Source organism: Rhamphochromis sp. 'chilingali' (assembly GCF_963969265.1).
Source record: "Rhamphochromis sp. 'chilingali' genome assembly, chromosome: 15".
Classification (NCBI taxonomy): domain Eukaryota; kingdom Metazoa; phylum Chordata; class Actinopteri; order Cichliformes; family Cichlidae; genus Rhamphochromis; species Rhamphochromis sp. 'chilingali'.
The window spans coordinates 32,508,717-32,536,197 of record NC_137942.1 but is presented as its reverse complement, the minus strand read 5'-3'; the positions used below and the strand labels follow the sequence as shown (position 1 = coordinate 32,536,197).

Sequence of the window (27,481 nt, the reverse complement as noted above, 5' to 3'; positions counted from 1 at the left end):
GGAAGATTTTGGATAAGCTTCATGTTATAGACGCACAGTTTGAGCACTCAGGTCACATCAGAGCATCAGGTCATATAGTGCGAGACTGCATCGTGACCTACGAACTTCTAACCCCTGCGATTCAATTGTACAGTTTCAGCAGGAGCTGAATAACGCCACTGAAAAAAAACAAAACAAAAGATCGCAGAGTGTATGCCCAGCTTTAGGAGGTGATTTGGAAAGATCTTGGTGGTTCTTGTTGATCAAAGTTCTTGTTTTTTAGCGATTCCAGCTGAAGTAAACCACTGACAACTTTTGGGGTTAAGAAAAAGCACGCTGCTGTAAAGAAATGGAAGCATTTCATTTATTGACAATAAAATATACAAAGAGCTTTGCAGTTAAAACGAACTCCAAAGAATGATTGCATAGGTGAAATTGGACTTTATCAGCCAGCTGTATCTGCATGTACGTTTAGACTGAGGACAACTGAAACATTCACGGTCTCTAAATAAAAGCCCACAAATGCTTCTAGAGGTCCCAGAAAGAGTACACTGAGAATCAGAGCTGCTAATGACTAACAACGGCTGCCAAGGAGGTTGTGTCTTTGGTACGTGTATGTCATTCTGATCAACGTTGTACGGGTGTGGAGTGGGTCACGGTAACAATTTGCCACATCCACCAAGCTCTTCATGATCGACTTATTTATTGATCAAATATCGACAAAAAATCTTAGAACTTGGAAACTGTGATTCTTACAAGTGTGGTGTGTATCGTAAACATACAGAACGCACTGTATAAAGATCTAAAATATGTCGCCTTAGACCTCTCACCTCTCCTTCCAGGTGAATACACTGACCTGAAGGTTAAAGTGACCATAATGCTATAGGGAGCCATTTAAAACAGCTTTAGTGCCGCTGCTTGCACTAAAATGTCGACAGAGAGTTCCCAGAGAAGACAGGCTAGTTTACCCAGGTTGAATTACAATTGCAGAGGGCAAAACTGGCTCAAGTTGTCACTTTTTCTTGACATTTTCTTGCCTGAAACACATCAGCCACCCAAATACTACTTGCAGTGAAATTCTAAATGTCCATCTGATTCTAAAAGCACTTAAACAATAGTTCTGTGGTCCATGTTGACACTTAACCCCACCCCTCCAACGCACACGCTCGTCTACATCTGTGTGATGCGAGCGTGCCGAGGGACCTCTGAGGACTGGGGCAACGGCTGCCTCCACACATTATGTAACCAAGCTCAGACAAACACACTCAGCAACCCTCACGCTGAGCCTGGATCAGTGGGTGAAGGGTTGACGGGCAGTGGAGGGGATGCCACTTTCTCCTCACCCTGCCTGCACCCCATTCTTGCGACACATTAACTCTGAACCTCAGAAAAGGACGCAGGCCTTGCATTAGAGGAGGGAGAATGAGGATGTCAAAAAGAGGTCACCTGCAGCTGCTGGCAGGGATTAAAGCTTTGTATGTGTACGCATGCTTAAACTTACATGGCCTTTCTTTGCTTTGTAATTCCTTCCATCCACTCGTTCATTGTAATTCCCTTACAAGGACTAAGAACAGCAATATTCCTTAAAGAAAAAAACAACTCTTTATAAAATGAAATCCTCTGAGTTGCCTTGTACACAGAAAATATATATGAAAGGCACCCTTGAAATGATTTATTAAGCTGTGGCACTGAGGTTCAGCTAGAGCTGAGGGGAAACTCTTAAAGCTGAATACATTTTCAAACGGCTGCTGAAAACTAATAAAAAACACCAGCTACCAAACTCATAACTTAAGGAACTCAAGAGTGCTTCCTATGTAATTGTATGTAGGTCTGGATTTTGCACTCTGGGGAAATACTAAAGGGGGGGTCCACATTAATTTGTTTCATACGCAGCTGTGGCTCTGACAGTGTTTTATTTAAAATGATAAATGAATAAAGATGTGGGGAAAATGTCTCTTTGCTTCCATTTATTCATCACTACACACTGAAGGAGTGTTCTGTGCAGACTCTCGATGCTGGACGAAATCTTACAAGTAAGGAAACTTTCTTTGCCAGAACCCTGAAGCCAGTTTATTGGCTGCTGTTGCTCAGAGTTTTTTGTTTTTTCCCCTATAGTCCTTCAGTCCTTCATCACTGTCTTTGTACAAGCTCCCATTCAGCCCTACAAATTTATGAAAATGGACGCAGACACAGAAGTATCTGCTGTCACACACATGAAGTTGAGAGACATCCTATTCTTAATCCACAGGGTTTAATATGATGTCAGCCCACCCTTTGCAGCTATAACAGCTTTGACTTTCCACAAGGTTAGGAGTGTTTTGTGGAATTCATAACCATTGTTCCAGAGGTGCATTTGTAAGGGGATGACGAGAAGGCCTGGCTCACAGTCTCCACTCTAATATATCAAAGGTGTTCATTCAGGTTGAGGTCAGGACTAGGGATGGCACCGGTTCTGACATAAACGGTAGTAACCAGACCAAAAAGCAGCACACATTTCGGTGCTTTATTTCGGTGCTTTTTTTTCCTGAGCTGTGATACACTTTAGATTCTAGCCAATCATTTTACGTTTCTGAGGATAGTAGGCGGAGCCAGGTACGTACGTTCTTTTAGAGCAGAGCTACAGATTAAAAATGTCCAAGGCGAAGCGGTCAAAAGTCTGGCTGTACTTCACAGCAAAAGATGCAAACTCAGCAGCAACAAGTGCTTTAAGGTGATACTGTCAAAGGAGGTAACACCTCAAATCCCATGAAACACCTGACGACGCATAGCGTTTTTTTAAAAGCTGAGAAATGCGCCGTATTTAATAGCTTGCTGCAAGACCTCACACCGAGCACATCTACTGCGGGTGGGTTGCCAGTTATCGGACCCGGAGTTCGCAACATCCCCCAAGAACCCGAAGAGGAGAGTCCTGGCCCCTAGCCCTGCCAGTGTAGCAGAAATGATGAGGATGATGATGCAGCAGCAGCCGTTCTTCTCTGCGTGAGTAGCTTCATGTTGTTTGTGTGTAATTTACGTTGAGTAGGCTAACCACGTTATTACATTAATGCATGTAAGGTGAACTAGCAAACATCATCATAGCTACATGCGGCTGTCTTCTTGTTTGATGGCAGATACTCCCTTCACCCTGGCCAGAAGGGCTAAAATGACCAAAGAAAAAGTGGAAAACAGCTAAACATGAGAGGTTTTGGACAAAGTTTGCATTTTTTCCATTGATTAAGCACTGCTTCCAGCCAAGAGTGATACCATATATGCCCCATAGCTGCAGAAAAGGCTAACATTGTTATCTTTTTACAAAAACCAGCTGAACATGAGAGGTTTTTGGACCAATTTTGTGTTCTCCATTCTTTAAGCACCGGTTTGAGCACCGGCACAGTTTCAAAAGTACCGGTTTGGCACCAGTATCGGATAAAACCTGAACGATACCCATCCCTAGTCAGGAGTCTGTGCAGGCCAGTCAAGTTCTCCTACACCAAACTCACTCATCCATCTTTATGGGCCATCCCCAAACTGTTCCCACTAAGTTGGGGGGATGAAATGAAGCATTAAGAGTTACTTTCACTGGAACAAAGGGACCAAAAAACAACCCCACACCATAATTCCCCCTCTACCAAACTTTACACTTGGCCTAGTGCAGTCACACAAGTATTGTTCTCATGGCAACCGCCAAACCCAGACTGCCAGATGGAGAAGTGTCATATGTTATTCCAGAGAACATGTCTCCACTGCTCTAGAGTCCAGTGGTGGTGTGCTTTACACCACTGCAGCTGACGCTTTGCGTTGTGCTTGGTGATGTAAGGCTTGGATGCAGCTGCGGAAACCCATTCCACGAAGCTCTCTAAACACTGTTCTTGACCTAATCTGAAGGCCACATGAACTTTGGAGGTCTGTAGCGACTGACTGTCACTGAGTGCACCGACCGGACATGTTGCACAGTTAGCATCTGATCATAGTACCACACTGGATTTCACTGAGCTCCTTAGAGCAGCACATTCCTTCATAAATGCCTAGGTGCTTGATTTTATACACCTGTGGTCGAGGAACTGGAACACATGACTTCAATGATTTGGATGGGCGAGTTGATTAAATATACTGTAATATGATTTTAATGATGATATTATGGTGGAGGAATATCATCTTAATTCTTCCACTATAACAACCTCAGATGCTTCTAAGACATACACATTTGGATTATGTTAAGGCTTTAAGTCAGAGGTGGCTGCTGTGATTGACAGTTGTGCCAAAACAGGCAGCTGTAGCCAGGAGCTTCTGCTAGGCACTGAATAGTCAGTGAAGCAGGTAACTTTACAAAGTTATGAATCACTGAGTAGCTCAAGGTGGATGTTAAATTACAGATAGAAGAATAATACTGTGCAAATGTGTAAACCACAGTGAAGTAGTTTATACATTTGCGAAACAAGTAAAAGATCCAGGAGGAGACAAATCCCCAGAACGGCATCTGGCTAAAAAAGAAGAAGAAAAAAAGACCTCACACATGTGGAGCTACCTGCTGTGCAAGCCCCTTATGAATCAGCAAGCAGCCAAAAATCAGCTTTTACTGAATTTTTCAAAGATTAGGATTACAATTTATTAAAAAACTAGAGCCATGTATCTGTATATGCCCTAGTTAGTTGCAGCACTCAAACCAGGGGTATCAAACATACCATTCCAGCCCACCATAAAAGCTTTGGAAAATGTAAAGGAGTGCATAGATTTTACACTTTTAACAGCATTTACATAAGTATGACAGCCCCCCCCCCCTAAAAAAGTAATTAAGTAATGGATAAACAACAAAATAACAAATAAGTTCCTGTTTTCCATCATCTGCTATAGAATTAACTGTTTTCTTTTAATAGTGAGTCCACAGTTTGTTTGTTTGGAAGAAAAGGGCATTTTCTTTAATTTTATGAAACCTTCCTATTTTCAGCTGCGAGTACTCCAGTTTCATCATGCAGGCTGTAAGTGGCAAACGATAGAAAAGGAGTTTGACATCCCTGACTTAAACCAAGGTGTCTGGAACTACAAGTCTGGACAGAAAATGAATGACTGAGCCCCCCTTGACTGGTCCACATGCTTAGCAAACACTCAGTCATATGAATAGGAATGGCAATAAGAATTGTGAGGCCGTACATTAACGACACACCCACCCACACCCTTACTGCAGAGAAGTACAACAGACTGGTGCTAATACCTATATGTGCAGCTCAGTGCATAATGGCATAAACTCATATACTAGGCCTCTCCCTATAGAAGCAGCTATTGGCTGGGAGCCACATTTCATACATGACACCGCCCTATGACACAGGTATGACTCTGAATCCTCCAGCAGCTTTTCAGGCAAACTTTGGCACGCAAGCGCCCACGGACAGACCGACCTATGGGCACATGTCACAGCAAAGGAGCGAGCAGTGACGGTGGAGATTACACTACAGACACACACAGACACTACATAGTTGTCACATCTTCCCTCGTTCACCTCTGACTGCAGAATGTAGAGTAACTCGTTTCACACAGTGCGGTGGCAGTAAGAGAAAGCCGGTGTAGGTGAACCTGGGGACGTCACAGAGCTGCAGTGCACCGGCCACACGACGACGGCGTTTCCCTGTAGCTGGAGTACAGCAGGCCGGCGCAGCGCCGGGGTTGACGTGAGGACAGCGCTCACCTTGCACCGGCGTCCCCGAGCAGAAGCTTTCAGCCTGTTTTCGCTGAAAGTGTCAAACTGTCTCACTCAGCAGCACTCCACCGCTCAAATAAAAGCGCCTCCCGGTAGCGTCCACGTAAAACCGCTGAACGAGGAGCGGCAGTTATCTCGTGAAGAAACAAGCTCAACAAACACGTTAAAAAAATCAAATAAAAGCTGCTTTACCGACTCGAGCCGGCGTCAGCTAATGCCTCTCCCTCCGGTGTTAGCCTCCTCTACCGGTCCGCTTTCAGGTGCCTGGAGACGGGAGAGCAACGTCCGCTAGCCGGTACTGTCAAAGTCATGGCCACGGCGTTTACTAGTTCTCTATGCTCGGTCCTCCCCCATGCCTGTACAGTACGGGTGAACGCGGGTCAGCAGCCTACGAGGGTGGCTCTACACCGAGGGTCTGCAGCACCCTCTAGCGGACGGATGTGAACATCCAGAGCGGAGGGTTATATAATGCACAAAACCTGGATAACAATAATACTGTTTTGTTTTTTACTTCATTAACACTAAATAAAGTATAAACGTCCGATAATATCAATATTTCTGTTTTGTTAAAATCAGCCCTTGTTCTCAATGGAGGCACAGTCATACTGAGAGGAAGAACATATATCAAAACTTACAAAAAGCTTGAAAACCAACACCAACTTACCAGATCCACTCCCTGTAAAGCTGAATGATGAAGGTATTTCTTTTAATTTGACACTTATTTCAATTTTTAAAAAATCAAGAAGATCATCTGCACTGCAAACGGAAAGACAAAAAATGTTTGCATCGCTGTCACAGTTTGTTTCTTTCTCCAACCTGACAGCGCATGCTGCCTTTCTCCTCCCCTTTAGGGTGGAGTTGTATACTTTCCCGCTCCTCAGTCGTAGCACCTGTTTGTATGGAAGCCCGTTTCCGCCACTAAAAAAAAAAAAAAGCTAGTATCCATAACTCGAAATTTCGAGAAAATAACTCGAAATTTCGAGTTACTTTTCTCAAAATTTCGAGTTAGCTCTGTCAATCAAAAATATACGTGAATGAGGTCGCTTTCTTGTTACCCGGAAGCATATGGCGCAGGACCACGCACTCAAAAACGGATCCCAACAAATTAAAGTATGTTTGCTGATAGTAACACCATGTGATTCAGCTAATAACACAGGGATTTCATCATTTGTGAAGCCAGGCTGAAAACACTCAGCAATCTGTGCATTCACGACTGGATGTAATACTGGTAGCTTAGCTGTAGCATTTGTAGCTGAGGGCTTCAGCTTCCGGGTAACATGGAAATGACGTCATTCACGTAGATTACTGATTGGCAGCGCTAACTCGAAATTTCGAGTTGCTTTTCTCAAAATTTTGAGTTAATATGTCGAAATTTCGAGATAATAACTCGAAATTTCAAGAAAATAACTCAAAATTTTGAGTTATGGATCCTTTTTTTTTTTTTTTTAGTGGCGGAAACGGGCTTCCATATGTTTGCCATCAAGTTTATCCACTTCAGTGCAAACAGACCAGCTGCTAGTGTTGCACCAGTGAGCTACATACTGAGCCGAGAGGATAGAAACTAAGGCTACGTTCACACTGCAGGTATGGAAGCCCGTTTCCGCCACTAAAAAAAAAAAAAAAAGGATCCATAACTCAAAATTTCGAGTTATTTTCTCGAAATTTCGAGTTATTATCTCGAAATTTCGACATATTAACTCAAAATTTTGAGAAAAGCAACTCGAAATTTCGAGTTAGCGCTGCCAATCAGTAATCTACGTGAATGACGTCATTTCCATGTTACCCGGAAGCTGAAGCCCTCAGCTACAAATGCTACAGCTAAGCTACCGGTATTACATCCAGTCGTGAATGCACAGATTGCTGAGTGTTTTCAGCCTGGCTTCACAAATGATGAAATCCCTGTGTTATTAGCTGAATCACATGGTGTTACTATCAGCAAACATACTTTAATTTGTTGGGATCCGTTTTTGAGTGCGCGGTCCTGCGCCATATGCTTCCGGGTAACAAGAAAGCGACCTCATTCACGTATATTTTTGATTGGCAGAGCTAACTCGAAATTTTGAGAAAAGTAACTCGAAATTTCGAGTTGTATTTCTCGAAATTTCGAGATAATAACTCGAAATTTCGAGTTATGGATACTAGCTTTTTTTTTTTTTTTTAGTGGCGGAAACGGGCTTCCATACTGCAGGTCTTAATGCTCAGTTCCGATTTTTTTTGTCTGCTTGTTCACACTACAAATAAAATGTGACAGCAAACGCGCTGAATCAAAGCGACCGCATGCGCAAAAGAAGACGTCACGCACAACGCGCTCTGTTTAGACCCAGATCAAACAGTATTGTTTGACTGATGGCCTTAATATAAAGACTTGTTTCGGACTTTAAGTTTACCAATTTTACTTTAAGTTATAAAGTTATTTTGTTATTTACATATGGCCTAATGATGATCCTTATTGCTGTTTTAGAGAGGAGCAGGGCTTCAAAGGAAATGTTCACGTTTTCTTCAACGTTGTCTTCCCAACATCTACACAGGATGGCCAGGAAGCGTTCGCGATGTCTTCTCGGGCGCTGATAATTGGCGTCTGTCTCGTGTCAGTGACGTAAAAGATGGATTTAATGCGACATGACCATCAAACAGCAGTCGCTTTCTAAAACATCAGATATGTATCGGATTCAGTACCACATACGAAAGTGACCCCGATCGGATTTGAAAATATCGGATTTGTGCCGTTCACACTGTCATAGCATGATCGGATATGGGTCGCATAGGGTCAAAAAAGTCGGATTTGATGCGCTTTCGCCTGGTAGCCTAAGTATTGATATTTGGATCGTTCTGTCCACGTCTACACCTGCTAGTGGTAATCAGAAATAATTGTCCGTGTCCCTGTGTTACTTACCTTCATGCTTAGTTTTGTGTGTAAATGTAAAGGCTGTGAAACTTGACACCAGTCTCTGTTGGTTTTGCGTTTGGGTCCACCTTTGCTGACTGGCCTCACAGCCTTGACAGTGACTGCTGACATATTCAACTAAGAAGTGCATCTGCTGCATCAGACTAGCTCAGTTTTGAATTACTGCTTGGCCTTGAAAATTCAGTTTTTTGTAGGTTTAGCGTAAAACAAAATTGTTTTACAGCAAATTCAAAATAAAAAGCTTTAAAATGAATTTCCTTTTAAACAATCCACACACTTGCTTACCTTATAAAAAGGTTTGCTATTAATATACATTGTTACTATTCATTCCTACAGGCAAAGGGCTGGCATTTTTAAAGCACTTTCAGTTTTGGGTTTAATTTTGTTGTTTTTTTGGCCTACTTGAGGTTTGACTTATTTCACATCTGTACATAGTGATGGGCAGATGAAGCCCCATGAAGCACTGAAGCTTTTCATCCAATTGGTTCACCCCAACGCGAAGCTTCATGAAGCTTCATTTGCTCTAGCAGGACACCTACTGGACGTAAAAATAATAGCTGGCATGAATTTGAAGAGTGTGGCATTTTGCACACAGCCTGTAAATGTCAACAACAAAAGGAGTGTGTAAAACACCTATAGTGTAGTGATGGCAGTATACTGTGTATATTTATGCTGGCAGTATGGAAAATGATTATTTGCGGCAAAGTTCGAACCGCTTCATGAACCAGTCACGTGGTACAGCCGGGCAGCGAGGCTTCGGACGTCATCATTTTCAGCTCCTCCCATAAATGAAGCAAGCCTCGATACGCGCTTCGCGGAAACGCCCCCTCCATTACTCGACACACGCTCCGAAGCCTCGATACAGAACGTCCCATCACTATCTGTACATAGAGCCGACTTCTAATCATGGAGACCTCAGGAACCCTTTTCATATGAAGTAACATTGCTAAGACACAAGGCAACTTGGCAAAATATACATTTCTCATTCAACTTAAAGGAAGCAGTAAAACCTTCTTAATATAAGCAAGAAAAATATTTCCTGTTCTGCCCAAACACAGATTGCTAGACATGGTGCATGGACCTTAAAAAGGTGAACTTAGTTATCTGCAGGTAGTGGTGGCTCTAGCTCAGATAGTAGAGCAGGTCACCTACTAACCGGAAGTTTGGTGGTTTGATCCCAGTCTGCATGCCAAGTATAGTGACCCCATGTTGCTCTCTGATGCATCCATCGGTGTGTGAATGTTAGACAAGAAGTGCGTAGAAAAAAAAGAAGTCCATGGGTAAAGGTGCAAGTTGTGTAAAGGGCTTTGAGTGCTCAGAGTAGAAAAATGCTATTTAAGAACCAGTCCATTTAATAATTAGCCTTGGATGATACAAATCTGTAGATTGTATCAATATTGACAGTAACAGACTTTTGCTGTTGTTTTATTTTAGACTTTTAGAGAGTGTACCAGAGTGCTGAAGACCGAAGAGGACCAAGGATTTATCTGACATGAACTTCCTTCCCTTGTGTCTCGGCCAGTAGCTTAAAAAGATATGCTAATCTGACTGCACCCTATTTAAACTGAATGAGTACCAAATATAACACCAACTGTAACAGCAGGTCACATTTTTAAATACACACATATAAGAAAATTATTGATACATTTAGTTACAATTCATCAGTTTGGAGACTCTTCAGTGCAAATCAGTGGGGAGGAACTCTCACTGACAGGTGTGAGAACACAGGCCACTGTAGCTGTTCACTGCTGGGCTTGGCCTCTGCTAAGCCCACCAGTGAGTTACTGAACTGGGCTGTTGGTACCTTGTGGAGCATGTTAACTGAATTATCCATGATGGATAACAGTTCCACTACCTCACAAGTGTCCAGTTGTCAGCCAGTCACAGAACCAGCCATCCTAATCAGTTTAATCAGTCTATTGGTGTTACCAGCTCTGATGCTGCTTCCCCTACAGACCACAGCAAAGTATACTTCCATCAGTCTGTCGCACTCACCACGTGTCTTTGTTTCTGCGTCTGTAAAGTTTATAGATACTAGCCGAGCAAGCTACTGTTAGCTAATAACCTAGCATTTCACTCGTTGGAGTAAAAGTGGTTCTGGCTTAAATAACAAACAAAGCATACTAGCAAAAAGGTGTGACGTCCTGGAGAAACTAATACATAATGCAACAGTGGCTTTGTCCATCTTTTATATACAGTCTGTGTTTTCACATATATTACAAGATTGAAAGACGCAGTCTGTGACAGTGTAGCTGAGGACTCTTTCTTACTCAGCTTGCACATTTTAGTTTATTTCATATTCCAAGTTCTATTATATTAAGTATGTTTTCACTTCCCATTGATTTAGCTAAAGTTTTGTTTGTTTTTTGACACTTTGGCTTAGCAAATGTCTAACAATTCCTAAAATTTATAGTGCTCAGCTAAATAATTTGGAATTATTGTAAAGATGTTTCTTTTGTTTGTTTTACAGATATTATAATGCTTTCATAACATCATTGGTCTTTACAGGAAGCCAATTATTTGAATGAGTTAGTAACTAATCACTGATGTCTGCTAATCCTGTCGTTGACATTTAAGCCAGAATATTCTAAACTACGGAATCTTTAGTGTCCAATTATATGTGAACACAGAAGGGTAGCGCTGTCTCATACGCAGTCATTTCAATAAAAATATAAACATTTTATAGTAATTTTCATGTAATATTCACTTTGTTAATTCAAAATGCATCTACAGGATCTCAGAGCCTTTTGTTCTGGACGGCACATAGAAAAGAAATGACACCATTTCCTGTGCATATGTGCTCTTTTTTTATTGCAATATCTGCATGTTGACATATATTTACACTCACACACGCACATACGCTCACGATGCCAATGGTCAAACAGAACAAGAACTTTTTACTTTGAAGCACTGAACACATGACATGAGAAAACAAACGTAGCAAATTAACCAGCAGCTTTCTACACTTCACATGCACAGACTGAAACGCACACGCACAATCCCATTCGACACTCCACGCACACACTCACACGCGCACGAGTTCCCACAAAGGACCACCAAGAGACGTAGTCAAGGTCTGGATGTTCAGCGTGCAGGATATATTTATAGATTTGTTTTTAACACTGATGATGCCAGAACTATAAGAGCTAAACTGAACTGTACTGTATACAACACAGACAGGCCGGCCATCAATCCAACATTTACTTTCACTATTACACTAATCTGGTAAAGTCAACATCTCCATAGCAACAGGGAAGAAGAGTGATACTGATACATTTTGAAGTAGTCTTAAGTTCATGATAATCTTCGTTATATCTATGTATACTATTTACAGAACATAAACATACTTTATATTTAAAGGGATTACATTTACACATGGAACATCATCTTTTTTTAACTACTATTAAATATTCACTAAAAGCCTCTTTGTGATCACATCTTGATATTCAAAAGGCTTCGGCATTTTTGCATGTGCTCCATTTGATACTGCTTGTGAGGATACACATAATAACAATAATTACCTGCAGCCAGACGAGAGGTATGCAACAAATACAACAAAGACTAGCTTAAAAACATAGATGACTTAAATTCTTAACTCTTCTTTTTTTATTTTTATACACACAATTCACATAACACCACTTTTTTTGTTACAATGATCTATTGTTTTTTTCAGGTTTTAGTTTTTTTTACAGATAATATTTTTTAACAGTACGACTTCCAGTGTTTTACTCTGATATGTGTACTTGATGATGAGAATGCCGAGTAGGAGGGAAGTGATTCTGTGGTATTGCCTACAGATACATGCCGAGTTATAGAGGAACCTGTTTGTTCCTCTCTTGGACCAGGTGTGTAGTTACATAGATAAATGCATCGATGGATTCGAGGAAGATCTCTTCTTTTCCTGCTCTTCTTCCTTATTTCTGGGTGGCGTGTCTATTGTCGTGTGTTTGGTTTGCTCCTCTGGTTGGCTCTACTCATAGAAGCTCCGATCACTACAAAAGGGAAGAGTGGGAAAAGAAAGCAAGCTGTCTTACAGGTTGGTTTGCATCCATCAACACACCCATTTTAGACTGAACCGTTTTAGCAACCCCCACCATAACACTAGAGTCGTTGTTTGGTATGAGCAGGCTTTAACAGGGTAGTAAACAAGAAACTGTCAGTGAAAGATGGCGGTAGCGCACGCTGCTTTATCTTCTTTCTCAGCTTCCTTGTAAAGACTGTAATTTATAAAATAAACATCATAATGTATTCGATAAGCTGAGCTGACAAACCCAAGAGGACAGTGTTTACTGAGGTCATAGATTAAGTGACTTGGTTTCAACGTAACTTTATTCTTTCATGAGTTATTTACAAGTTTCTCTTTGTTCACAGCCATTGACATGTCGAAGAGGTTAACATGTGAGGAGTGGATCGAAATTGTGTTGATATCTGGTGAACGCAGTAACCGGGTCATTGCAGCAGATTTCAATGCAGACACCCTACGAGACCACCCATCTCCCATGCTACAGTTAGCAAACTGTCAAACATCCCTTCAGCGGATATTAGCTACTCACAAATGGCACCCTTACAAACTCCAGCTACTGCAGCATCTCAACGAGGATGACCCAGATCAGCGCGGAGAATTTGCAGAATGGGCAAAACAAAAATTGGAACAGGACCCTCAGTTCACGCAGAAGATTTTGTTCAGTGATGAGACAAACTTCTATGTGAGTGTTGAAGTTAATAAACAAAATCACCACTATTCAGTTTTTCAGTTTTCAGTTTTATTTGTCATATGCAAGTTAGCACAGGGTCAACATTGCAATGAAATGTATTTGATGAGCAGCAGTCACTCAGCAGCATGATACAGTAGGAGAAAATATAATAAAATAAAATAATAAAGAAAATAGAAAAATAGTAAGGAGCAAATATTAGAGAGACATGGTAAAAGAGAAAAGATGACTAAATATATATGTATCTATAAATATAAATATATGTACACTAGTGATTAAATAAGAAAATCTTGAAAAGAAATATGACGGGAGGGCAGATGGGATACTGCACAGGAATGAGCAGCAGAAAATTACAGTATTGCACTTTTAAATATAAATATCAATAACAATAAAGTGGAGTGACCAGTGCAGATTAAACAGAGTACTTGTGAAGCTGCAGGGTAGCTTCTGAGTGCTGTGTTGTGTGTGTTTAAGTGTTGTGGTTGAGGTGTCGTATGGCTTGATGGTAGAAACTGTTTTTGAGTCTTGTAGTCCGAGCAGACAGGCTCCTGTAACGTCTGCCAGATGGTAACAAGGAGAAGAGCTGATGTGCTGGGTGGCTGTGGTCCTTGATGATGCTGTGTGCTTTACGGAGGCATCGCTGGAGATAAATGTCCTGAATGGCAGGAAGCCTCGTGCCAGTGATGTGCTCTGCTGCCTTCACCACCCTCTGTAGTGATTTACGGCTGCTGGCAGAGCAGCTTCTGTACCAAACTGTGATGCAGCTCGTCAGCAAGCTCTCGATTGCACACCTGTAAAAATTTGAGGTGATGTTGGCGTGCATGCCAAACTTCCTCAGCCTCCTCAGGAAGTAAAGCCACTGGCGAGCTTTCCTGATAGCAGCGTCTGTGTGAAGGGTCCAGGAGAAGTCCTCAGTGATGTTGACTCCAAGGAACTTGAAGCTGCTGACCCTTTCGACCTTGACACCGTTGATATGGATGGGCTGGTGTTCTCTGACTGGTCGTTTCCGGTAGTCCACTATCATCTCTCTAGTTTTGCTGATGTTGAGAGTCAGGTTATTTTCCAGGCACCACTCGTACAGCGCCATCACCTCCTCTCTATAGGCCGTCTCATCGTTGTCTGTGATGAGGCCTATGATGGTTGTGTCATCCGCAAAGTTGATGATGATGTTGGACTCGTGTTTAGCAACACAGTCATGTGTGAACAGGGAATATAGGAGGGGGCTAAGCACACAACCCTGTGGCGTACCTGTGTTCAGGATGAGTGATGAGGAGGTGTGCTTACCAACTCTCACCACCTGGGGCCTGTTTGTGAGGAAGTTTAGAATCCATCTGCAGATCGGTGTTCCCAGCCCAAGGTCGACGAGCTTCATGGCAAGTTTTGAGGGGATGATGGTGTTAAATGCCGAGCTGTAGTCGATGAAGAGCATCCTTGCATATGCATTCCCTTTCTCCAGGTGAGTGAGGGTGGTGTGCGTTGCCAGGGCGATGGCATCCTCCGTGGCTCTGTTTGTCCGATAGGCAAACTGAAGAGGGTCCAGTGTGTCAGGGAGGGAGGAGCAGATGTGACCTTTGCCCAGCCGCTCCAGGCACTTCATGATGACGGATGTCAGTGCAACAGGACGGTAGTCATTCAGACAGGAGACCACTGATTTTTTGGGAACGGGAATGATGGTGGATGCTTTGAGGGACGTGGGGACCACTGACTGCCTCAGGGAGAGGTTGAAGATGTTGGTGAACACCTCTGCCAGCTGGTCGGCACACACTCTGAGTAGCCGGCCTGGGATGCCGTCCGGTCCTGGAGCTTTGTGAGGATTTACCTTTTTAAAAGTCCATCTCACAGCTTCTGTTTTCAGAGTTAGAGTTGCAGCCTCACTGTCCTCCTGAGGGTAGAGGATCTGCTCTCTGTTGTCTGCGTCAAAACGAGCATAGAAGTTGTTGAGCTCATCTGCAAGAGATGCAGCGGGCTGAACACTGCCTGTGTTGACCTTCTTGTAGTCAGTGATGCAGTGCAGTCCATTCCACAGTCGCCTGGTGTCAAAGCTGTGGTAGCTGGACTCCATTTTGTCCCTGTAGTCCTTTCTGGCCTTTTTTATGGACTTTCGGAGGTCGTACCCGGCTGCTTTATATGCATCAGCGTCCCCGGAGTTAAAGGCAGAGGTCCGCACTTTTAGCTTGGCGCGAACGTCTTTATTTACCCAGGGTTTCTGATTTGGATATATGCGGACAGTGGTTTTTGTGATGGTATCATCCATGCACTTTCCAATATATGTGACAGAGTCTGTGAGTTCATTGATGTTGCCATCAGCTGCATCCACAAATATCTGCCAGTCAGTTGTGTCAAAGCAGTCCTGCAGGACCTCCTCAGCCTCACTGTCCCGTTTGTAAATAACCCTGGAAGCTGGTTTTTCCTGTTTCAGTCTTTGTCTGTATGCAGGCAGCAGCAGTATGGAACAATGGTCTGCCTTACCAAAAGCTGGGTGGGGGAGGTGTTTGTAGCACTCTTTGAATGGAGTGTAACAGTGGTCCAGTGTTTGATCACCTCTTGTGGGGAAGGAGATGTGCTGATAGTATTTGGGGAGAACCTTCTTCATGTTGGCTCTGTTGAAGTCTCCCAGCACAATAAAGGCAGCTTCTGGATTTTTGTTCTCAAGTCCAGTAATGATGTCATACAGTTCGTCCATAGCTTTAGCTTTATCAGCATGTGGGGGAATGTAAACAGCTGAGAGGAGAACTGAGCTGATCTCCCTCGGGAGGTAAAAAGGCCTGACTTTAATGGTCAGCAGCTCGAGGCTCTGAGAGCAGTAAGTTTTTAAGATACACACATCTCTAGCCCACGAGGAGTTAACCATAAAGCACACCCCTCCTCCCCTTTTCTTGCCTGAGTCCTTCGTTCGGTCTCCCCGGTAAACAGTGAATCCATCCGGCGTGATGGCGCAGTCGGGGATGCTGGGCTCCAGCCATGTCTCTGTGAAGGCCAGAACACAGCAGTTCTTGATGTCTTGTTGGTGTTTAATCCGTGCACGCAGCTCGTCAAGTTTGTTGTCCAGAGACTGGAGATTCGCGAGCAGGATGCTGGGCAGAGGTGGCTTGCTGTTTCTCTGTCGCGTTCGGCACAAAACTCCAGCGCGTTTCCCCCTCTTTGTTTTCCCTCGACGTCGCGCGAGTAAACAAAGGATCCCAGACAGCAGAGCGTCCACGGAGTCGAAACCCGCTGTAAAGTCCGAACTGGCTGACGAACGTAGCTCCAGAAGTGTTTGTCTGTCATACCGAGTGTATGATCGCGCTGTGCGCACAGAAATTGAAAGCAGTACAAAATAAATAATAACATTTTTGCTGAGATGACTGGGAGCTCTCGTCGGTGCAGCCATCTTACGGCGCAACCGGAATTATGAGTCTGACACTAACCTACATTGGATGGATCCCTCCAAGACTGTTGGAACAACAAAGTGATGGTTTGGTGTGGTATATGGGGTACAACAATAGTGGGTCCATTCTTCAATGGAAACCTCAAGGCCACTGGATATTTGAAATTGCTACATGATGATGTGTTTCCTTCTTTATGTGTCACGATCCTGGGTCTTAGGAGCCAGTGTTTTGAGTTTTAGTTCATTTTGATGTTTATAGTATGTTAAGCTCTTTAGGTCTCCTATGTTCATTTGCTTATTAGTTCCCCCTTGTGTTTCCAACCCATGTTAAGTCTCCCCTGCTCTTCATGTGTTTCATGTCTGTGTCTTACGTTGTCAAGTTCTGGTTATCATGTCTGCGTCTCACTTTGTTTCCTATTTTATTTGGAAGAGATCCTGTGCTTTTATATCATGGTTTATGTTTTGAGTCCTTTGATGTACTGTTTCTTGTTTCCCTGGATCTCAGTTATGGTTATCTTAGGTTTAGCTCTTTGGCTTTGTTATATGGCTTCCCTGTGTTCCATGTTATGTCCACTGTGATGTTTTGTACCATGTTTCAGGTTCCTATGTTCTGTCTCCCCAGTTGCTGTTAAGTTTGCGTGTTTTAGAATTCAGTCAGTGTGTTTCCTGTTTTACTTTGAAGGTCCATGCCTCATGTGAGTGTTTCTAGTTTTGCGTCTGTTTTTGAGTTTACGTTTTGTCTCCGTGAGTTTGCGTTTGGGTCCTCTCCTGCCTGCCACACAGCCGAATCATGACATTATGCACTGAAGCTGGCACGTTCCCTGAGTTTTTCCAGCAAGATGGTGCACCACCACATTATGGGTGCCAGGTCCGAGCATTCCTAGATGAACAGTTTCCTGGAAAGTGGATTGGTCATCGTGGGCCAGTTGAATGGCCCCCAAGGTCTCCCGATCTGACCCCCTTAGACTTTTATCTTTGGGGTCATCTGAAGGCAATTGTCTATGGTGTGAAGATACGAGATGTGCAGCACCTGAAACTACGGATACTGGATGCCTGTGCTGGCATTTCTCCTGCGGTGTTGCTATCAGGATGTGAAGAGTGGGAGAAGAGGGTTGCATTGACAATCCAACACAATGGGCAGCACATTGAACACATTTTATAAGTGGTCAGAAACTTGTAAATAACTCATGAATAAGAATAAAGTTACGTTGAAACCAAGCACACCATTGTTTTTCTTGTGACATTACCAATAAGTTTGATGTGTCACATGGCCCTCTTCCTATTGAAAAAACAAACGTTGTATCCAAGATGGCCGACTTCTAAATGGCCACCATGGTCACCGCCCATCTTGAGGAGTTTGCCCCCTCACATAATATCAGCAACTATTCCCATGTTATTACAGTGTATCCATATAAATGGCCCACCCTGTATAAAAACTAAAACATGCAAACAAACTTAAACTCTGAATCAAAGATTAATAAGCATGAACTAAGGCACCATGGGATAGTGAAATAAAATAAAGGGGTAGTAAAACTTCATGCATGACATTTAGAATGTCATGTTAGGCTGATGAGATAATGTTTATATATGTGGATAAAAAAAAATGACGTGCTGATGATATAATGAATGAAAAATCGGGAACATTTTAAGTTAAACTATTTAATTAACAATAATTCCTTTTCTTTTACAAATTACAACCTTTAATCCATTATAAATAATAATCACTGGGAGCTCTCTTCTATATCTTTCAATATATTTTTTATGTTATGTCTATATGCTTTTTTTGGTTTTACAACAACCTTAATATAGCCAATTTTAGCTAAAATAAACTATACATGCTAATGTGAATGTTGTAATATTTGGCCATTAATTACCATTTCTATGTAAAAATGCTAATACCTTATTAGCAAGCTACAGCTTCATATTCTAGTTTCATCGCTTTGTTGTTCACCTTACCAGTACACAGCGAGAGCGACCAACAGCTTATATTCGGATTTGGTCACCTTCATTCAACCTGGTGATTGCAGAATAAAGCCATTAGTGTTAGTAAGTGTTGAAAACGGAGTAGCTGATTGTTAGCCTTTTTGTGCTACTGGCACAATAGGAGCATCTACTATATCTGTTATATCTGGGAATACAAGATTGAACCTTTTAAAACAAATTGTGTTCTTGGCTATTGTAAATTAGATGTGTTAAGTGTACTCTTTCAGTGATGCTACCAACATCCTGATACTCTATTTTAAAAAAGGGGTAAACATATGAAAGGAAAGGAGATAATGATAAAAATAAGAAGGTTTAGGCTGATGAGAGATGATGGTAGGTAATGAAAGTTAATGAAATTGTTGCAGAGCAGTTGTACTCACGCCCCCTCGTCTCTAAGCAGAGACAAGAATTTGGTCACTCTGTAATCTGGATCCATCTAGAGACAACAAAATAAAGACGGAGAGGAACTGAAGAGTGGTAGAAATAGAAGGAAAAGGTTCACACTGAATCATACAGTCACATCTCATATTTCCTAACGACATTAGGCAGTGACACTAGGATGCTCCATTACATCCCTAGAACTCTTTCTAAGGCTCTAGTCACTATGCTAGTCAATTCTAGCTTGATTGTGTTTGTAATAACCTGATAAATACTGAACAGTTAAAATAGTTTTGGGCCACAAATTGTCTCCAGGAATGTCATCTTTTGGAAAATATAGCAAACAACACAATTTAGATGGGTACACAAGCCCTCTCAAGGTCTAGTAAATGGACCAGTTAGAATTTCTATTGCTAGTTCCCAAACTACTGCCTATCACCAAGCAAACTTTAAACGTATGGATTGACGTATGGATTTCTAGTGTGGTTCCCCAGCTGCACCAAGGCCGATCAGCAAGCACTCCAGCGGGTGGTGAAAGAAGCTGGCAGAATTGTTGGAACAAGTCTGCCAGAGATCAGTAATATCTTCCCCACTCGCTGTCTGAGGAGGGTGCACAGTATCCTGCGGGACCAACATCACCCTGCGCGCCACCTTTTCCATCTGCTGCCCTCAGGGAGAAGGTACAGGTCTATACAGGCCAGAACATCCAGACTGGCCAACAGCCTGTATCCACAGGCTGTGAGGCTCCTGAACTCTCTGCCCCCCTCTCACGGACAATAACCATATCCAACTTCTTAATAGCAATGAACTGGTCTGCATTGGTGCATCATATCTTTATTCTCTTCCCCCTCCTGCCCCCCCCCCCCTCTTTCTTAAATAGATAACTATCATATCTGATATCATATCTCACAGTACAATAATATTGAATGGGTTGCATTGTTGTATTTTGTCATGTTTCTCAGGTCTTTGTCTGAATTTCTACGAACATTATTGCTAAGGATTGTCTTATTGCATTGGAGTCACACTGGGTTAAATATGTACACTTGGGTTTTAAGGGGTATTTATTATTTTCTTCTTTTTTTTGGGTTGTATGGAAGCCCCAAACGCAATTTCATTGTTCTTGACAATGACAATAAATAAATAAATACTAAAATAAATACTAAACCATCAGTCAACTCGTCTGTCACACTACAGCTCACACACAAAACTTTTTCAATATGTCGCCTTGCTTCTCTACCTGCATTGACATCTCGATGAGCACGAGGAGTTTCTTAATACCTATCCAGACCCGCTTTCCTTTGAGTTGATGTGCGATGCTGGCCCGCTCTTTGTCTGTGAAGCTTCCCAGTAGCTGCAAAGACAATAAAGCCAATTCAAGCAGCACTTAAAGTCTCTGGTATAAGTTATGGAAAAACATGCTTTTATTTCAGCTTTAGCAGCTAGGCTTTTATTTTCAGTTAAATAGGTTTTTCACCACAAGATTTCTTGTTTTTGTATGCGCATGCATTTATCCTTTTGGGAATGGGGTGGTTATGTATAATTCAGCACCTTCACCTCTGAGTGCTAGTTTAAGTGCACAATTATGATTATTTTTATCTTTAAGCAATAAAACATGCATGCTGACCTATTCTAAAATGAACGTGATTTTTTTCTGTTGTCTGTACTGTATGTTGTGGCCATTTGTGCGTCTGAAACGATGGGGCCATCTTACCTCTAAGGCATCGATTAGCTGGTCCCCAGTAGAGATGTTGGGGATATGGATGGTGGTGCTAAAAGCATCTAACATCTCCATCTCCTGTAGGACGTCCTTCCTGCTGGTGGTGCCGATGATGAGCAGCTTCCGGCCCTGCAGGAGGTTTAAATTACTTGTTTCTGTAGGTTGTTGATTACAACATAAATTACGGCAAATTATCCAGTTATTTTCTGTGCTTATGAATGATTAATTTCTTCATTAAAGGTCTTACAAGCCCTGTGTGGACTTTATTTTTACAAAAGGTTTTTCTTGTTATTAGTAAATTTACTACCATATCTCATGTCACAAAACTTTTCAGAAAAACAAACACAGTTATGTCCATCAGTACCTACAGAGAGCAGGGCGATATGACCAAAAATATTTATCACAATATATATTTGAAAATTTGCGATAACGATATAACTGACGATATAATTGATGCGAGACAAAATTCAACTCCACAACTTTACTAGCGCAAAAAAACATCCATTTATTTTCACTTAAACAAGCAGCTGTTTTTTAAGCATTAAAGCTATATAACAATTTAACAGTGCAAATGTAAATTCCTTGCTGAAAGTTTAACCAAAAGGCATTTCCAGTAGAAATGGGCTGACATATCCTGAGTATAACCATGTATAATATCTACTGAAGTTAAAAAGAGGTGCTTTGCTACATTAAACTGCAGTGTGCCAAATAAAAAAGTCAAATACGTATTTCTCGGACCATAAGGTGCACGGGATTATAAGGCACATTAAGCGAAACAAAGCAGTCAGATAAATCAAACTTTATTCAACTCATTCTTCTTGCTTCCTCCACTTCTGTACCATTAATTCATTAATGCTGTATTCTATCACAGCTGCTCTATTCCTTCAGTAACTCTACAAACGTCACTGCTGTTTAGTTTCCTGTCTTCATTTATGTTGGAAATGATAGCAGAGCTGTACGTTTGAATTTTTTCAGAAATCTCTTAGTCAGAACATGCTATATCATGTTTAGGTAACTAGCAAAACTAGCGCGCTAAGTTCCGCTAGCTTCCTGCTAACTTCTAACTCCGTTAAATGTAATAAATTCTGTTTTCATGGATGCCTGGCTGTTAAACTTCATAGTCGCACCTGGTAAAGCAGCAATGCTGATCGTTTTATTAAAGATGAAAGAATTTAGATAGTTTTTAACTCTCAGTGATGCTGTGTGTTCGTTTGACTTTGGGGCCAGAAGCGGATGGAGTTTAGGACCCAGATTACTCCCAGATTTACGAGCACCTTAGTTCGACAAATACGGCAATAACGACGGCCGCTTGCATGTTCTACAAAAAATGTGCTTTGTTTTGTATCTGACAAACACCAAACCAGTTCCACATCACTGATCTTGCACCATTTTTACAAACCAAATTCTGGTTCATCCGTTTCACTCAACAATCGGCGCGTTTTACTCATATTCTATATTCTATATTTATCTGTTCTTTGCTAAGCTGTAACCTAGCTTAGCTTAGCACAAAGCCTATTAATGGGGGAAATTAGCTAGCACTTCTATTGAAAACTAATCAAATCCACATGCCAGTACTTCTCTTGCTAACTGGCAAACAATGAATTTTAGAAGGATAAGTGGCATAAAGTGGTGTAACCTACCTACTGGACAGCGACGGACTCATTTTTACTGCCCGTTTTCGAGTATTTATGCTAAACTAAGAAAATTAGCTAGCTAGCTGAAGATACAGATGAACTTTTCTACCTGTATGCACGAAACTAACTAATTTCGCTGACATTGGATTTGCTTTATATTTTTCTTATTATCACCAGAATATCATAGAAAGACCAGAACTACGTATAAGGAAACATACATGTTGGTGCCACAAAGACTATAGACAATAGAGATAATGTCACTCCATTCTTTATAAAACTAGAGATATCATTATTGTAGTATTGCAATAAATAAATATTGCGACATTTGATTCACAGCTTATTTCTTTGCTAGAACAAGTGGACAAGAATCACAAGTAAGTGTAGTTTTGTTTGTTCTATTATTTTCAAACTAATAATAGTAATAATGCACATTTGGTGCTTTAGTGAAATAGTTTGGGGGGTTTTCTGGGGGTTTTTGGCTTGCATCTCCTTACACTAAAGCTGCTGAAAAAAATGGGCTTGTTGAAATCTCAGGGGGTTTTAAGTTATCCACAGAAGGATACGGTAGCTAATCCATCACAGAGCTAAAACATATAGACATACATATAGAACATTGATTGATTGATTGATTGATTGATTGATTGATTGATTGATTGATTGGTAATTTATTTCAACATGTGAACAATATACAAGTACGTTTAGAAAAGAAATGAGAGAAAAAATATATACTATACAAATTACATACAAAAAAACATTCTGATTAATTTACATGTTGAAAGGGAGTGGGAAGAAGTATACACTTATTTAATCCCACCCCTGTCCCATAAATTATCAGTGAATATTTAGTCAGCTTCCTTACTGATATAATTTGTAATAAAAATAGTGAACAGATTTCTGATATACTATATACTATAATATCACATCATGAATTTTTTGTTTGTTTGTTTTTAAATAGAGACATTCACTTAATTTAAATATTTTCCTTTTCTTTATAGATCGAGAAGATCATATTTTTATAACTCTTTTTGAACAGTTTTATGTTTGGACATTGCTTTAATTCCATATTCAGTTTGTTCCATAGTTTCACTCCTTGAACAGAAACACAAAAGCCTTTTCTTGTAGTACGTACCTTCATTGTTTTGAAGTTACAAAAACCCCTTAAATTATAACTTCCTTCTTTCAAAAAAAACATACTCTGAATATTACCTATTTGTTCACAACATTAAAGTGTGTATACAGTTTTCAGATGAACTCTGACCTTGGGTGGAGCTTTCTTGAGTAGCACCAGCAGAGCTTGAAGGACCAGATTTGAGAAACGTGGACCGATGGGCACATAGTCCAGCAAACGCTCAATGTCATCCACCACAACACAGCTCAGCTGAGACTTATAAGCATCATCAAAGACCTGAAACAAAAAGAGGAAGAGTGAAGACAGAAAGGCATTAATGCATGAGAAACGACAAGAAAACCTACAATTTTAAATGTAAACATCTGATTATTTAATGAACTGGTGTAAAGTCAAAAAGACACTGCTGCATTTACCTTTTTGATTGCCTGGCACTTGGAGATCTCTGAGTGTCCAATCATCTTGTCTGGAGAGCAAATCTTAATGAAGGGGAACTGTGAGTCCTCTGCAATCTTAGCTGCCAGGGCTGTCTTTCCACTGTGGGGTGGGCCTGTTGGAATGCAAAGGGGAAGGTACAGTTTGCTACTGATGGATGGACATTTTTCTATTAATACTCCTCGCAGGGGTACTAGCTGGACGTGTTTCTGACTAATTACCCTCCAGTAAAACAGCAACAAGTGGTGTGCGATCACTGTTCTTGGTCTGCTGTACCAGCAGCTCTCCATCATCCAGAACATGAGTGACTGGGTCGCCCCATTTTATGATGCCATTCATGATGTAGCTGGAGTAGTCCTCCTGGTTGGTACCAAATGCCTTAGAAAATTTAAAGAAGAAGTATTAGGAACATTGTTTTGCCTTTTTCATATCACTGGATTGAACTGTATTCATAACATAAGCTCATGACATCATCTCTGAAAACAGCAGAGACATACTGGTTTGATGTCATTGTTGAGGGATCCCATGAAGTCATCTCTGGTGACCTGCAGCTTCTCTGCCCTTTCCATGTCCACCTCAACTGTAGAGGTAGCCTGGAGATGAAATCATCACATTTAAATTATGACAAATTAATGGGGCAATGTCAATTCAATCCCCTGTCACTACTAATCTGAAATATCTACAAAAAACAAAAGTCAGTAAGTTTCAGATGAGCATAAAATCGACTAAGGAAAGCAGAGGAGCTAGTGTACAGCTGTCGATTTACTGGTTGATCTATGCTCCTACCCTCATCTATGGCCTTGAGCTGTGGGTAGTAGACGAAAGAATGAGGTCACTGAAATTAACCTCCACTGAAGTGTGTCTGGGCTCTCCCTTAGAGACAGTAATATATATGCATTGGGTGATATAAACAATGCATTGATGCCCTAAAGCAGGGATGTCGAACTCCAGGCCTTGAGGGCCGGTGTCCTGGAGGTTTTAGATGTGTCCTTGATCCAACACAGCTGATTTAAATGGCTAAATTACCTCTTCAACATGTCTTGAAGTTCTCCAGAGGCCTGGTAATGCACTAATCATTTGATTCAGGTGTGTCGACCCAGGGTGATATCTAAAACCTGCAGGACACCGGCCCTCGAGGCCTGGAGTTCAACACCCCTGCCCTGAAGTGCATCAGTTGCTGTGGTTTGCAGTAAACTGCATTTCTTGAACAGAGATGCGCAGCAGCAAATCAGTAATTAAAATGAACTAATGAGAAAGAAAATCATAACTACCTAAATTGGCAGAAAGCATATTTGTGCCATCCACTAACTTGGAGGAGGCAGGGTTTATGACCTATACTGCTGCCAGGCACCAAAACTGACGTGACATCTTTGCTTCAGTTTTGGGGAGATGCTGTTGTCCATGGTTTTTACAGCCACTGATATTTAAATCTGATATCTGATCTGTGTTTTAGATGAAAACTATTCACATGGATGGTGTTTCTGCTTCGTCATTACACTGACACAGCGCTATGTATGCTTTGTGTATTAGGAAGTGCCTTGTGACCTTGATGTGCCGGTTCATGGCGGTTGACTGCGCAGCCCTGACCAGACCCTCCAGCTCTGCACCGCTGTAGTTCTTAGTTTCTGCTGCCAGTTCCTTGACGTTGACGTCGGAAGCGAGAAGGTTGAAGCTTCGCATCTTGTTGGTGTGGATGTTTAGGATCTGGACGCGTCCCTTTTCATCAGGAAGACCTAGAGATTAGAATGAGGGTTAAAAAAAAAGAGTAGGAAAGTTCATTAGCATACAGGCTTCTATTCAAAAACATTCGAGCTGAGCTTCCAACTAGCACTAGCCGTAGACAGTATAAAAGATGGATATAGCTTCTGGGTATTAAAATGGAAGCCAACATTCAAATCCCTTAAATGTGTATTATTTGCTCCCACCAGGGAGCAATGTCGGAGGTTACAAGAAGAACTGCAAGTCTTTGGGAGAACAACCTTCCTACTGAGTTCATGGTCTCAGTCACTCATACTGAATTAAAAATTAAGTCGGTTTTATAAGTCTTGGTCATACTCTTGTTACATCCAAGATGGCAACAGTAACAATACTCATTTCGTTGCTTGAGAAAGGGTCATCAAAAACTAGTGGGTGAAAGCACAGTAGCTACTGTCTCTGGGCACTAGCTTGCTTTATGTGTTAATATTAACTAGCTAACAGAAATGCTTTAGCTACTGATTAGAGACACTTTAATGAAGCTTATGCCCCAAACTTCATATTTTTTACGGAGCTGACTGAATTACATGGGTGCTACTGAGTACCACTTCACACTAAATCCATTGGTATCAAATTTTAGCAGCAGAGAGAGTTTGTATTTTGCATTAGACCCTGTGCACGAGAAAATGCTAACTTCCTGTTTTAAGACCGGATGTAGGGTTGTACATTTTCGGTAGCTTTATTTTGCAGTCAATCGCTACTGCGAAGGTGGACTCCAAAATCATGTCCAAAATACGAAAACGGAAAGATTACGTTAAGTTACAAAGAGCAGAGGGTGGGAACACTCACCATTGCTGTGTCATAAAAAAATCGAATGATCAATTTTGATGTTTGAAGAGCGTAGCTCGATTGTTTGTTTACATCAGCGGTCTCCAACCTTTTTTGCGCCACAGACCGGTTTATGCCCGACAATATTTTCACGGGCCGGCCTTTAAGGTGTCGCGGATAAATACAACAAAATAAAACTAGTACTGGTACCGAAAAAAAGAAGATTTATTCATAACACACATGAAAAGACCCAGGAAAACCAAGTTAACGATAAAAACGATAACAAAATAACGCTGAAAACAGATAAAAACCCTGAAAACCATACATTTCACACCTGAGCCTCAACTCTCGCGGCCTGGTACCAAACGACTCACGGACCGGTACCGGTCCGAGGCCCGGGGGTTGGGGACCGCTGGTTTACATCACTCAACACAAGCAGAACTGCATTACTGCATGCAGAAGACACATCGTCCACATTCAGAAGCACATCTCTGTATAGTGACAGTTCTTATGATTTAATCAGGCAAATGTCCAGCATTCAAACTACAGGTGAACAATAGTCAAAGCCATATGTTTCCCCGTTATATCGATATCAGTACACACCTACACAGCATGTCAACAAACTGGACATGCTAAAGGAAGGTAGAAGTTATCGTTTTTTTTTTTTTTTTTTTACCATACCACACAGGTGTGTGTATATATATATATATATATATATATATATATATATATATATATATATATATATATATATATATATATATATATATATATATATATATATATATATGGTGCATTGAGGTGCAATTAAGCTTAAACTGTCATTATTATTTATAGAAAAACAAATATACTGTAGGTTTATTTCTCAAATAAATGTTTGGAACTGAAAACAGGTTTTGATCTTTGGTTTCATTCTGTAATAGACTTTTTTTTTTTAACGAAGGTTTGAACTTTGAAAGAGTTTAAACAAGAGAGAAAAGTGTGAAACTGTTCATGCATGTCTAAGAAAAGTGTATAAAGTGTGTAGTGATGGGTTTTAGTCTTAAAACAT

At 41.3% G+C, this 27,481-nt stretch overlaps 2 protein-coding genes across 5 annotated transcripts in view; both read right to left on the bottom strand.

The window, feature by feature from the left end:
• Positions 1–6,467, bottom strand: part of LOC308410886 (thyroid hormone receptor alpha) — a 116,513-nt gene extending 110,046 nt beyond the window's left edge. The window contains exon 1 of one of the 3 annotated variants that reach the window (XM_080904544.1): positions 6,315–6,467. The gene's annotated coding sequence lies outside the window, so the exon portion shown is untranslated. Of the gene's footprint in view, positions 1–5,452; positions 5,999–6,314 lie in introns of those variants that run through there. The other 2 variants (XM_080904545.1, XM_080904546.1) reach the window with 2 other exon arrangements.
• A 4,880-nt stretch (positions 6,468–11,347) lies between these two features.
• Positions 11,348–27,481, bottom strand: part of LOC308412144 (vesicle-fusing ATPase) — a 73,959-nt gene continuing 57,825 nt past the window's right edge. Inside the window, exons 12-21 of one of the 2 annotated variants that reach the window (XM_080906282.1) lie at positions 25,453–25,640; positions 24,405–24,500; positions 24,129–24,285; positions 23,889–24,022; positions 23,605–23,751; positions 20,707–20,841; positions 20,233–20,346; positions 18,998–19,053; positions 18,591–18,648; positions 11,348–12,547 (exon numbers count right to left, since the gene is read on the bottom strand). In XM_080906282.1, coding sequence (XP_080762408.1) covers positions 18,618–18,648; positions 18,998–19,053; positions 20,233–20,346; positions 20,707–20,841; positions 23,605–23,751; positions 23,889–24,022; positions 24,129–24,285; positions 24,405–24,500; positions 25,453–25,640 — 1,058 coding nt within the window. In that variant the 3' untranslated portion in view covers positions 11,348–12,547; positions 18,591–18,617. The remainder of the gene's footprint in view (positions 12,548–18,590; positions 18,649–18,997; positions 19,054–20,232; positions 20,347–20,706; positions 20,842–23,604; positions 23,752–23,888; positions 24,023–24,128; positions 24,286–24,404; positions 24,501–25,452; positions 25,641–27,481) is intronic. The other variant, XM_080906283.1, reaches the window with a different exon arrangement.